Here is a 13,249-nt window from a genome sequence, read left to right as displayed (position 1 = left end):
CATCAGTGGAGTAACTAAGTACATTTGTACTTGAGTACAATTCTGAGATATATATATATTTTTTTACTTTACTGGAATATTTCCATGTTTCAATATATTATACTTCTACTCCACTACACCTCAGAGGCAAATACTGTACTTTTTACTCAATTATTTGAAAATTATAGTTACAATTACTTTGCAGGTGTACAGTACAAAACATAACAAATTTCTGCTAATCGAAAATAGCCACATACAGTATAAGGTCATATTGTGAGCGTTGGGAGCTTGTAGATCGGCCATTTTGGGCAAAGAGGTGGTGTATAAAGATAAATGGAGGACTTGATTGGATATTTTTGGTGTGTTATCACAGTCAGAGACAAAGAAGAGAGAAATATCTAATCTATAGAACAAAATATAATAAGTCTTGCCGAGCCATATGAGGCCAGGAGCCTTTCTCCTGTCTCTGTAGCGCGAGGAAGCTTGATGTGGACTCTCCTGGACATGATGCTAGCATGACAGGGACTTACTCACAATTCCACCTTAATGCTGAGTATTAAGGGAATTGGGTCCCATTTTCATAGTCTTACTAGGTATGACCCGGCCAAGGATCGAATCCAGACCTCCCAGTCTCAGGGAGGACACTCTAGCCACAAGGCCACTGAGCTGGTTACGACAACATAGACAAGAAAACAGCCAGCAAGTGTCCTTTCACATGGATGTATTTGCCTATAACACAACAAAGGCCAATACAATAAATACAATATAATCTAGCCTAGTATACTACATGGTGGTTATATTGACAGATGATAGGTAGGCTTCACTGAACATCCCTGACTTATTGAGTGGACACATAATATATTGTCTATATTAAATTAAATCACTAGATTCTAGAGAACAGAACAATACAAAGCACTTACATATCTCTCCTGTCGGGCAGAAACCAGCTAACTCCAAAATGTATTTGTTTTGCACGCAAGCGTCATTTCCATCCACCAACTGTTTAAAAACCCAGAAGAGACGCCTGCTCTAGGTGTTTTCTGTCTGCCTCTTGACGCGTATATGTGCCTGCTGTGCCCAATATCATGATGTATGGCTCCCCTCACTTCACACGAGTGTGATTTTTTAAGGGTGAAAATTAAAAACCTGAAAAATGGATTTGCTGGTTTCTGCCAGACAGCGACTACGAGTGCTAAAAAGGTCATGTAATGTTTCAAACTGAGGTCATTCAGGTCAGAGTTGCCAGATTATGTGAGTAATAAGCTACCCGGTCTTTTGAAAACAAGCCCTGAAAAATGACTAGGCCACATGAGCACTTTAAACCTATATCCTTTTCCCCCCTAACTGTGTATGTGATGATAGATGTGTATATAGATGTCTTTAAATGTCTTGATGAATTGAAAATGGAGGATCCTGATGTAAACCAGTCTTTTCTGGTTTTATCCTCGTAGCAGATTTCGTATAGAGCAGTTTTCTCTCATAGAGATCAATTATTTTAGGCCTAGAATCAAGCCATCCAGGATCCTGGTGAATCATGACCATAAAACCTTTGATTCTGTGAAAATAAATATGATATGATATATGATATGACTACATGTTTCTTTCTTCACAGAATCAAAGGCATTATGGTCATAATTCACCAGGATCCTGGATGGCTTGATTCTAGGCTTAGAATAATTGATACATATTTGTGTAAATCTCTATGGGAAAAATGAATGGCAGATTTTTCACTGGGTCCAGAAAACCACGTCCACTGCTATACTCTATTCGACCTGTACTTTCTTTGAAATGTACCCATTCTACAAACTGCTAATAAAATGATCAATCAATCAATCAATCAATCAATCAATCAATCAATCAATCAATCAAACAAACAAACTGAGGTGTACTGAAATGAAATCATACAAAACAGTTTACTAACAGTATTCAGGCTACAGACATCAGTTGTAATTCCCCTATTCACCACAAGAGGGCACACTAGCTACGTGAATAATAATAAAGGAGTGAATTCAGTGTCACAACTCTCTTATGACATAGCAAGCCTATTGCATGAGAGGAAATCGACAGACATCTCGATCTGTTCAACTGCAGTCATCACTTTGTGAAAAACATGTCTTTGGCTGTAATTGGCTCTACAAATTTCCCACCACAGTACATAAAAACAAACAATGCGTGAGTGAGTGAGAAATGAAACTCTTTCTTCTGAATGGAGTGATATAGTTAGAACTGTACACAGACTTCATGGTTAATTAATAAAGCACGACAGTACGACTTTCAGCCAGTGGGATTGTAATTTGAGTTTTCCATCTCTATTAAAGCCAGCAAAAAACCCAATAGAACACAAAACACGAGTTTAGAAAATATCTTTGTAATTTTCATAAACAATGTTGCTGATGTCTGAGGTGGGTGGGTCTTCACTCTTCAGTACCTTCATGATGCTCAGTGACATCATAGAAGGTCATTTGTTTCCCTGCCCCATCCCTGTTTTTTTCTACAGACAGGTTTAGTAATGGTTTAACTAAAAGGATGTTTAGTGTTCTAGGGTTAAAGGAGCATTCAGTGATTTGGGTGATTTGGAAAAAAACCCGGTCCACCCGGTAACAAGATGTGCACATGCACACGCTCTACAGTGGGGGAAGTACAACAGACCAACAGCATGTGCACCAATGCCCGCCCCACTCGATCATGATTGGAAGAAGGCCCCTCTCATCCTGATTGGATGAACGCTTTGCCACCCAAAGCCCAAACCGAAACTAGGGTTTTTTTTTACCCCAGGGGCTCACTGGGGACAGGGAGGAACTCCTTATATGGTCAGCACACTTTATAGTAGGGAGGATTATCCAAAAAATAAGAAAAAATAAGTGATATTTGAATTAAGTGAAATCACTGAATATACCTTTAAGCAAAAGTATCAATACTGCCATGCCATGCAGAAATACTTGGTAAAGTAAAGTAAAAGTCCACAATACAAAATTTACTTGAGTAAAAGTACAGAAGTATCTGCATCAAAATATACTTAAAGTACCAAAAGTAAAAGTACTCATTGTACAGAATGTCGCATGATTCCAAATGTATGAAAATAGCCAATGTACATGAGCTCAATTGTGAGCTTGTAGATCTGCTATTTTCCAAAAAACGAAATACATATAGTGCTGAAGTGGTTACAGTATGTAATACTAATCAGAATCTACAAAGTAACTAGTAACTCAAGTTTTTTAATTGTATTTCATTTTTAAATAATTGTAGTGGAGTGAAAGTACAACTGAGATGTAGTGGAGTAGAAGTACAATTATTTGGAAATTGGAAATACTCAAGTAAAGTACAAATACCTTAAAATTATTCATAAGTACAGTACTTAGCCGTCATGTCACAAGGCATACTTCACTGTCAAAGTTCATCCTACAGGGGACAGTAGAGGGAAAGTGGAGAAGAGGCAGGCAGAGAAATGGACAACACCAAGGAATGGACTGGCTGCAGCTTCCAAACCCTGCTACGCACAGCAGAAGATCGAGAGCGTTGGAGATCCCTGACTTCCCAAGCATCCACCATGACACCCCATGGGATGAGTAAGAGCAAGAAAGCAAAACAATATATTGTTAATTAGAATGCTATCCATCCAAATATAATCAGGGAAATGCCATTCTAAATGGTTAGTCCCAATACTTTGGTTTCTGATTATGAGCAATTATTTTAAATTTCTTGTCCACATTTGGAGTTACATCATGGCAAACCCAACCCCAGGTGGTCTTTTACTTTAAATCAGTTTATATCAATCCCAGGTGTGTTAGAGTGATCCATCATCTCTTTAGCTGATTTCCTTACAAACCCTGGCCATGCGCAGGCCCGGCTCTGTCTGTGATTAGCGCCGAAGTCCTGACGTCACTCACTCATCCCCTGGTTCTGCCTGGTTCATGGAAGTAATTTCTCTATACACTGACACCACGGCGCGTAAACAGCGCCTCAAAATGTGACTCCGCCCACAAACGGGGGAAGTTGTGATTTTCGCTCGTTCACTGCAATGCAATTTGCGGCATTTTCAAAACAATATTGAGCAGAGTAGTGATTATCAAACGTATTTGCAATGCCATACGTTGAAAGATCTGTTGCCCGTGGACAAGGCACGCTACCTCCGCAAGTTAGATAGCATCGGCATAGATGTTTGTCCGTATGTGATTAAGGATTGGACCAAGTTGCATTGGCAGCCATAGAAAATGGCTGCCATGGAAAACAGGAACGCCCAAAAACGTCACATCCGGGGTAAGAATTTACCCCGGATGTGACGTTTTTGGGCGTTCCTGTCTAGCGTGGTGTCAGTGTAGGCCTATGGAGAATAACAATAATAGCGTTATTGTCAGGGTAATCTGAGTTCCCAGAAGTTTTATTTTTATTGTCAGGGAGGTGTCTCTGTATCGTTTGCGACAGTCAGTTACTCATATATGATACAGTCTGTTTCTATAGCGAAAATTTTACAGTAACATTAGCGTTTTCTCTCAGTCAGTTGATTCTTCATATCCACATGAGTGAAACGGCTGGGATGACATGTTATTTATTATTCAAACAAATCCTCCTATTACAATGCAAATAAAAAGTACATGAACCTGTGGATTTGCGCCCTCTACCGATATTGACTTCAGACTTTGGTGCTCTATGCAATTCTATTGGGAGTCATATGGTAACTTTGACCCAACATTTGTGTTTGATGAGGCAGCAATCAGCAATCAAACACAAATGTTTGGTCAAACCATGTGACATTGGAATTGCATTGTGGCAGCCATTAATCACAGACAGAGCACAGAACATTCGTTTGACACGTGTGTATGAGGCCTTAGACACTACGGGCTCCATTTCCGTCACCGCTAAACCCCTTATCCCTAAACTTCTTTGCCTTTTTTTACTATTTTGAAAAACATGTTTGAATAGTTCAACTAGCCAATCTACATTGACACGTTGTGAGCTTGTAGACTGGCCATTTTAACTATTCAAAAATGTTTTGCAAAATTGTAAGAAAAAGGCAAAGAAGTTTAGGGATAAGGGGTTTAGCGGTGACGAAAATGGAGCCCTATCTGTACTCAATCAGTCACTCGGCACTCAATCAAACATTCACCAATGTGCTCCTGATGTGCGGGTTGGTACCTTGCATCATAGACATATGCCTTGCATGGTTTCCTCAGCCATCCGTGTATGAATGTGTGAACGGGTGAATGTAATGCACAATCTATGTAAAGCGATATGGATAAAAGCGCTATATATAAATGCACCATTTACCATTTTATTTTACGGTAACAGGACAACTCACCCCTTTTCTGTTTTCCTCCCGGAATTTTCCCCAGTGAGGGGTGGGACAGGCTGGACGGCAGACAGCTGGACTTTGAATATCTCTCTAACTATAAACTTTCACGACAACAGACAGCCTAAGTACAAATAAAATGTATGAAAAGGCTACTACAGTGAAGTCGGTTCACAGAAGTTGTTGTAGGCTATGTGGGGATTATCTGACGAGGTACCATTTGAGTGGGCAAAACCTTACATTATACTAAATTGTTTATAGGGTCAATATAAGTAAAATAAATGATAAAGCCTTTCCATAGGAGTATCTTTTTATATTTTTCCAAAAAGAATACAAACAGCCAATAGCATATTACAAGTTAACCCCCTCACCGGGAGGAAAAACGGGCATGCACCGGGGTGAGTTGTCCAGTATTCCTCTCTCTCTCTCTCTCTCTCTCTCTCTCTCTCTCTCACTCACTCCAGGTCCCACCTCCCCCGTTTTGTGATTCACTAGCCGTCTGAGTTGAAATGTGCTGAAGTGCGTGTGGGAGATGTGACTATAAGTCTAACGTGCATGTGTGTGCTGAAATGAGCTGAAAAAAAGAAATAAAAAAAGTTCTGAGAACTCCTCCACCTCTTGCTTGGCCCTCTAAAGCCACTTGCCCCTCAAATGTGCTGACCTCATCACATTTGTGATTACGGCTATGGCTGTTTTTAGCCCAAGGAGTGTTTTTTGTGCAAAACTAATGCTTGGAATGGATTCAGAATCATGAACACCCTAGTTTGACACGTCACATGCTACTGAAAGCAGAATACATTTTAGGTAATTTTGCCTTATTGTGCCTTAACAGGTTTTTGATGGTGGCCATATGGATTTGGGGCTCTCATGAATTTTCCCCACATTTTTGCGAGGTACATGGGGGCTCAATTTGTTTAATAAACCTCCTAGATGACAAATCCATTGAGAAACGGACCTTTGCTCTCCGCGGTCACGAAACTGCTGTAAACAACCCAACTAACAAGTGAATGAACTTGGTGTGGCAATGACCAACAGAGACCAGTGGAAGCAGCTTGTGTCGCAGATCTCGAGGGCTTCTCGAAGGATGATGATGATGAACAAGTGAAAAACAACTGGAAAAAGGGAAACAGTCAGGAATCCACTAGAGAAAAGAAGAACTGAAAACTCAGAGGCAACGTTGTCAAAATTGTATCCTTCCTTACAACGACAAATGTGTGTGCGTGCATGTGCGTGCGTGCGTGCGTGCGTGTGTGTGTGTGTGTGTGTGTGTGTGTGTGTGTGTGTGTGTGTGTACAGTGAAGAGTGTACAATCTAACCACTGTGAAAATGTGTTTAATGGCAGTTGCCTTCGCAGGCTACAAGGTATAACACTATAAGGTAATGTCTGTAACTCCAGTGGAGTTCATGGAAGACTCATATCATGTGATGTGGTCCCTGGATCGGGTTCTGGTGAGCAGGCGGGCGGCAGCGTTTTGAACATATTGGTTTTTGAGAACCTTGGTGGTGACGCTGCCAGAGCTACACAATACTGTATACACACCCAGGTCTGACCAGTCTGTGGTGGGTGTCTTGTGTCTTGTGATAAGTGTCCGAAACATCCAATGAGGTCGGGGCACACAACTGAAGATGTGTCGTACTGGTTGCTCCACGGGATCATTGACAATTTCACCCCACCCAAGAGGTCATCTCCAATCCATTCAATTGTTGTGCTGAATATTTAGGGATCTTTAACAACCAGTCCTATTAAGAATCCTATAAAACCAGATCAGACGAAAGTGAACAAAATAATATCAAACACGTCAAGAAATATGCCCTGAACATGCATTTGTTTGAGCAGCTTTGTTTGCAAAAGTTACCTGCTTAGAGTAATCCAAAACTTGTAGATCTTCTGTTTTCCAAATTCAAATATCCCTCTGAATGAATTCAGATTTTAAACAGTCGTTGTTCAACCAAACTTCATGTATTGCCCTTCACAGAGTATTGGCCTAAAAGTCTCTTTGACAAACCATCACCAAACACTATTTTTTGATTTGTACTTTATTAATTTTCTTTTGTATATAAGACATTGACATAGACATAGACAAAACACAACCAAAGAAATGCATAACAAAACAAACACATAACAAAACTAAACAAAACAAAACAAAACAATATAACAGAGATGCACAGAAATATCCCGCAGTCCACCCCAGCCCAAATTCCAGACATATTTCTTCAGTGTATTTTTCCAAAGTTGCAGCCCGTTCAGAGCTCACTCAGAGCCAGAAACTAATCAGAGTCCTGATACGTGCATATGGTAAAAGCCCCATTTTAAGTCATAGTCGACCGTCCTATTGAGCAGCCTGTATGACAGTCGCTTGTAAGCGGCCAATAGTCCCATCGAGGCATCCCAGAGGGATGGAGCAGGTGCAGATGGAGCCTTCCAGTCCTTGACCAACAGCCTCCTACCTGACATAATGGCAGTTTGTATCCATTCAGCTAAAGGAGGAGCAACATGCCTCAATGTGGCAGGATCCCCCAGAATGAACAGACTGGGTGAAAAAGGAATGTGTAGGCCTGTTATATCTTGACGGTGTCCAATATATTCTATATTCTGTCGTGCGTCCTCTGCGCTCTGTGCGTAATAAGGCAGACCTGGGGGGGGCGTGTGTCCAGGTACCCTATAGGAATCCTATTGGTCGAACAACAGCCTGTATACCTTTCTTCACACAGAGCTGGATTAAGACCCCCGGGGTGGGTGGGGTCCCTGGACACTGAAACCAATCCCCCCCCCCCCCCTACACACACACACACACACACACACACACACACACACACACACACACACACACACACACACACACACACACACACACACACACCTTCAACACCTCCTCCCCCCACAACACGTGCCTCCTGAATGATGTTAAAGTTCCAGTCAAGCTGTGGTTTAACATCTGGTAATCAGTAAAGCTTTGTCTTGTGTTTAGGGTGGTATCACTCCCCCCCCCCCAGCCTACTACCCTGATTGATGGCTGAGCACATTTAGCATTTCACACAAAGCAAAGTTACTATATTTACCCAGGGTAACTGGACTAAGCATCAGATACTTGTTTACAGCCAGGCCCTGCTCATAGAACATTTCATGGTAGTGGTTCAATGCCTTGCTCAAGGGCACTTCAGCGGTGGTAATTTTAACGTGCCGGTCCGGGGATACGAACTGGCAACCTTCCGGTATCAAGACCGCTCCGCAAACCGTTCGGCCACCGCTGCCACTGGCAAACACAGTGCTGTAAAACAACTAAGTACATTTACTTTCTCCACCACACTTCGGACTAGGCCTACATTTAATAGAACACTTTAGTTAGCCTACTAGTTATTTTGTAGATTTAGATTATTATTACAAAACATATAGGTTCCCGGTTCGATCCCTGTGGGCTCCCCCAGAGTTAGTGTCCAAGTGTCCTTGAGCAAGACTCTGAACCCCTAATTGCTCCTGAGTCCTGATGTGCAGGTTGGTGCCTTGCATGGTTTCCTCCACCATTGCGCATGTGTGTGTGTGTGTGTGTGTGTGTGTGTGTGTGTGTGTGTGTGTGTGTGTGTGTGTGTGTGTGTGAGTGAATGTAATGCACACACAGTTGTTACAGTGATTGATTGATTTCAATCAATCAATCAATTGATATATGATCAAATGTTTAACAAGATTAGATTTAGGCAGGATGATTGATTCAGTTCTGAACCAACCAGGGTGCTGGACCCCACACCCTTTCAACACCCCTCCCCCCTCTTAAAAGTCCTTGTCAGCTGAGGAGACCCCCCCCCCCCCCCCCTCCACACACACACACCCTTTCAATACCCCCCCCCCCCCCCCAACAAAAAGACCCACAGAACCCCTGCTTTACTGTATGTGTCCTATGAAAGAAAGACAGACAGACAGACAGACAGACAGACAGACAGACAGACAGACAGACAGACAGACAGACATCGTCGTCCTCAGTAACAGTCTCTGTATTGAGTTGTGATGAATTGAACATGCTGGACCGTGTAGTAAACCAGTGTAATGCTGTATCAGTGAGTCGTCCTCAGTAACAGTCTCTGTATTGAGTTGTGATGAATTGAACATGCTGGACCGTGTAGTAAACCAGTGTAATGCTGTATCAGTGAGTCGTCCTCAGTAACAGTCTCTGTATTGAGTTGTGATGAATTGAATATGCTGGACCGTGTAGTAAACCAGTGTAATGCTGTATCAGTGAGTCGTCCTCAGTAACAGTCTCTGTATTGAGTTGTGATGAATTGAACATGGTGGACCGTGTAGTAAACCAGTGTAATGCTGTATCAGTGAGTCATCCTCAGTAACAGTCTCTGTATTGAGTTGTGATGAATTGAACATGGTGGACCGTGTAGTAAACCAGTGTAATGCTAGCCTCGGTCCCAGGCTCACTTAACTGCGAAAAGAAGAGCCTGGTCACAACGTAAGGCAAAGAAGCTATCGGCGGACGTATCCTCCGGAACATCCATCAGATGTATTTCCCCCGGATACGATATTTTCCCGACCAATCACAACACTTGTTTCATTCGCGGAGAATGTGAACTGATTTGTAAAGCATCAACGTCATTTCCTTGTTTCGGTGGGGACTAGTAAACACAGCCGCACCGCGTGACGTAGTTATCTTACACGCAACACTTCCGCCACTTCCGCTGATAGTCTTTTCAGCGTAGGTCTTGCCCAGGGTGGTGTAATGCTGTATCAGTGAGTCATCCTCAGTAACAGTCTCTGTATTGAGTTGTGATGAATTGAACATGGTGGACCGTGTAGTAAACCAGTGTAATGCTGTATCAGTGAGTCGTCCTCAGTAACAGTCTCTGTATTGAGTTGTGATGAATTGAACATGGTGGACTGTGTAGTAAACCAGTGTAATGTATCAGTGAGTCGTCCTCAGTAATATTGAGTTGTGGTTTCATGTGAAATGAACCCGTTCTGCAAACTGTTAATAAATACTACAATCAATCAATCAATCAATCACATGAGGAGGGCATCATGTGACCCTGTGATCAGGGGGTGGGTGGGTTTAGGGGATAGAGAGATCAAACAATGAAAACCAACAAATGATCTACATAATTGGACATAGTACCCGAGATAAGATATACGCGTGTGTGTGTGTGACTGTGTGTGTGTATGTGTGTGTGTGTGTGTGTGTGTGTGTGTGTGTGCGCACGTGCGCGCGTGCATGCGTAACATGGCATAGGCCTACTGTACGGGCGTTGAGAGAAAAAAACACAGTCTCTGTCAGCATGACGTATTGACTGCCTCTCTTTTATCCTTTTATCCTTTTATCCATGCTTTAGGCCTTTTAATTGATTGAATACTTTATTAACAGTTTGCATAAAATGTACATCAGTCAGTGGTGCAAATGTACAAAAGGTGCTAAAGGACACAGGGGCGACTGTGGCTCAGGAGGTAGAGCAGGTCGTCCAATGATCCATGGGTCGGCGGTTCGAATCCCGGCTCCTCCTGTATACATGTCGAAGTGTCCTTGGGCAAGACACTGAACCCCAAATTGCTCCCGATGTGCTGGTTGGTACCTTGCATGGCTTCCGCTGCAATCGGTGTGTGAATGGGTGAATGTAATGCACAATCTCTGTAAAGGTGTGTGAATGGGTGAATGTAATGCACAATCTCTGTAAAGGTGTGTGAATGGGTGAATGTAATGCACAATCTCTGTAAATGTGTGTGAATGGGTGAATGTAATGCACAATCTCTGTAAAGGTGTGTGAATGGGTGAATGTAATGCACAATCTCTGTAAAGGTGTGTGAATGGGTGAATGTAATGCACAATCTCTGTAAAGGTGTGTGAATGGGTGAATGTAATGCACAATCTCTGTAAAGGTGTGTGAATGGGTGAATGTAATGCACAATCTATGTAAAGCGCCTTGGATAAAGGCGCCATATAAATGCACCATTTACCATTTACAACACTAGTATCTCTGTGTTCAGTACAGGACATAGTTGGTGGGTTAGACTTTCTACAGGTCAAAGTGCACTCCACTTTATATTAGTAATATTTATATTAGTTTATATTATTAAACATGCAGTTTTTCTCTGACCCTCCCATTAAAGGGACAATACAACACATTTAACAGATTCGATCTTCTTCATCTAGCCCAAGGGGTGGGCAACTGGCGGCCCGGGGGCCACATGCGGCCCCCACCTTCACTTAATGTGGCCCTCAGGTTAATGTCAGAATATATGATATAATATTGGTTATTGTTACAATTTCCACAACATGCAAACATGACCCGCTTTAATTACTTCAGTCTAAATTAGTAGCTCATTGCTCAACACAAGTATAATTAAAGGCATTTGAAATTACATAAAAATGTTAATTTTCAGGATTCCAATTAAAAAATAACAAATAATTCAAGATTTCAATTAGAATATAGCAAAAATAGCCGATCTACAAGCTCAAAACGCGTCGCGCTGCGACGTGTTTTGAGCTTGTAGATCGGCTATTTTTGCTACGACAGTAATATATGGCCCCAGGGAGTGAGTGTGGAAATATAGTGGCTCTCAATCATCAAAGTTGCCCAGCCCTGAGATCTAGCCCAACATAACTAGACCCGTTTCAATATAAAGTGGCAATATTCCTCCTCTAATCTGAGCACTAAGTGATCTTTTTTGCGGGGGGTGCGCCAGCTAGGTCAGGGGGTAACAGGGGGACTGGTTTCAATGGACTGTGTCTGATAGTAGCAGCTAGTAGTAGCAGCACAAAGTTGTGTTTTGAAGAAAACACAAGATTTCTTTTTTTTTTTAAATCTCTCACGGATTGTTTGAAAGAAATGAAAGCAACACATTTTTACTTAAACCAATACGGATTTATTGAATAGAGTAATTGTACAGAGCAATAAGTCATCATCATAAATAAATCATTTCAAGGTAGCGTTTAAGTGTAGCGAGCCTAAAATGGTCTTATTTTAATTTCAAATCATGGGGGGGGGGAAAGTAAATTAACCACATTAATTTAATCCTGATGTTCGATAAACGAGAAGAACAGGCCGGATGTGGAGCATGATGAAGGAGTACATGGACCACAATGGAAACAAGCTTGTTCTCCTGTTATAACATGTGACTGTACTGTACTGTTATTAACAAACCCTAACAACATGTTACTGTACCACCTGTACTGTTATTAACATGTTAATAAAGTATTCTAACAATCAATTCAATCTTGTAGATTCACCATTTTGTCTCACAACCAGGTATCCACAGGGATCCTGACAGTAGTTCATTAAAACAGGTCATTTTTTATATGTTAAAGAGCAGTAGTTTTGACCTCAGACCTCATGTATCCACAAAGCTCTCCCACAGACCGGTAACGTCTCAACGGTATATTTCAGTAAACCATAAATGATCCAACGGATGACATTTTGGAACTTTTAAAAACATTTCTAACAATCCTTTATTTGTGAACTTGTATACAGTTGCAGGTATAGCTATGCTCGTATACAGTAGATGCTGGGAGAAGTCTCACATGACAAGATGACGAGGAGACTCACAATATAAACCTTATTATATCTGAAATCCATGGAACTAAAGTACAGACTTATCCCATTTAGACAAGGTTGTTGTACCTTTCAGGGCTGGGACAGCGTCTGTGTCGTTTCAGGGCTGGGACAGCGTCTGTGTCGTTTCAGGGCTGGGACAGCGTCTGTGTCAACATTAGTCGTTGATTTACCAACAGGACGTCTTCAGAAAACTTAAGTCAGGATTTAGAAGGAGTTTCTTTTTTTAGAATGATGTCTAAATTGGTTAAAGACTTAGATACAGTTGATGATGTTAATATTAGTCCATGTCTGCAACCAGGAAGGGCAAACAGAGGTATGAAGAGTGTGTGTGTGTGTGTGTGCATGCGTGCGTGCGTGTGCGTGTGTCCATCCTCTTCACAAAACCATCCCTCCGCCCATGATCTCGATTCTCTGTTGGCGATAGAAAACAAAAACAAAAGG

General features: G+C 41.8%; 1 protein-coding gene across 1 annotated transcript in view; it reads right to left on the bottom strand.

Moving 5' to 3' along the window:
- Window positions 1-12,108: 12,108 nt before the first annotated feature.
- The window catches only part of LOC306929565 (ER membrane protein complex subunit 4-like), a 16,866-nt gene continuing 15,725 nt past the window's right edge, over window positions 12,109-13,249 (bottom strand). The window contains 1 exon segment of the mRNA XM_079510147.1: window positions 12,109-13,219. Coding sequence (XP_079366273.1) covers window positions 13,184-13,219 — 36 coding nt within the window. The 3' untranslated portion in view covers window positions 12,109-13,183.

This window comes from Electrona antarctica (assembly GCF_951216825.1).
Source record: "Electrona antarctica genome assembly, chromosome: 9".
NCBI lineage: Eukaryota > Metazoa > Chordata > Actinopteri > Myctophiformes > Myctophidae > Electrona > Electrona antarctica.
The sequence above is the reverse complement of the archived record's forward strand: the minus strand, read 5'-3'. Positions and strand labels throughout refer to the sequence as shown.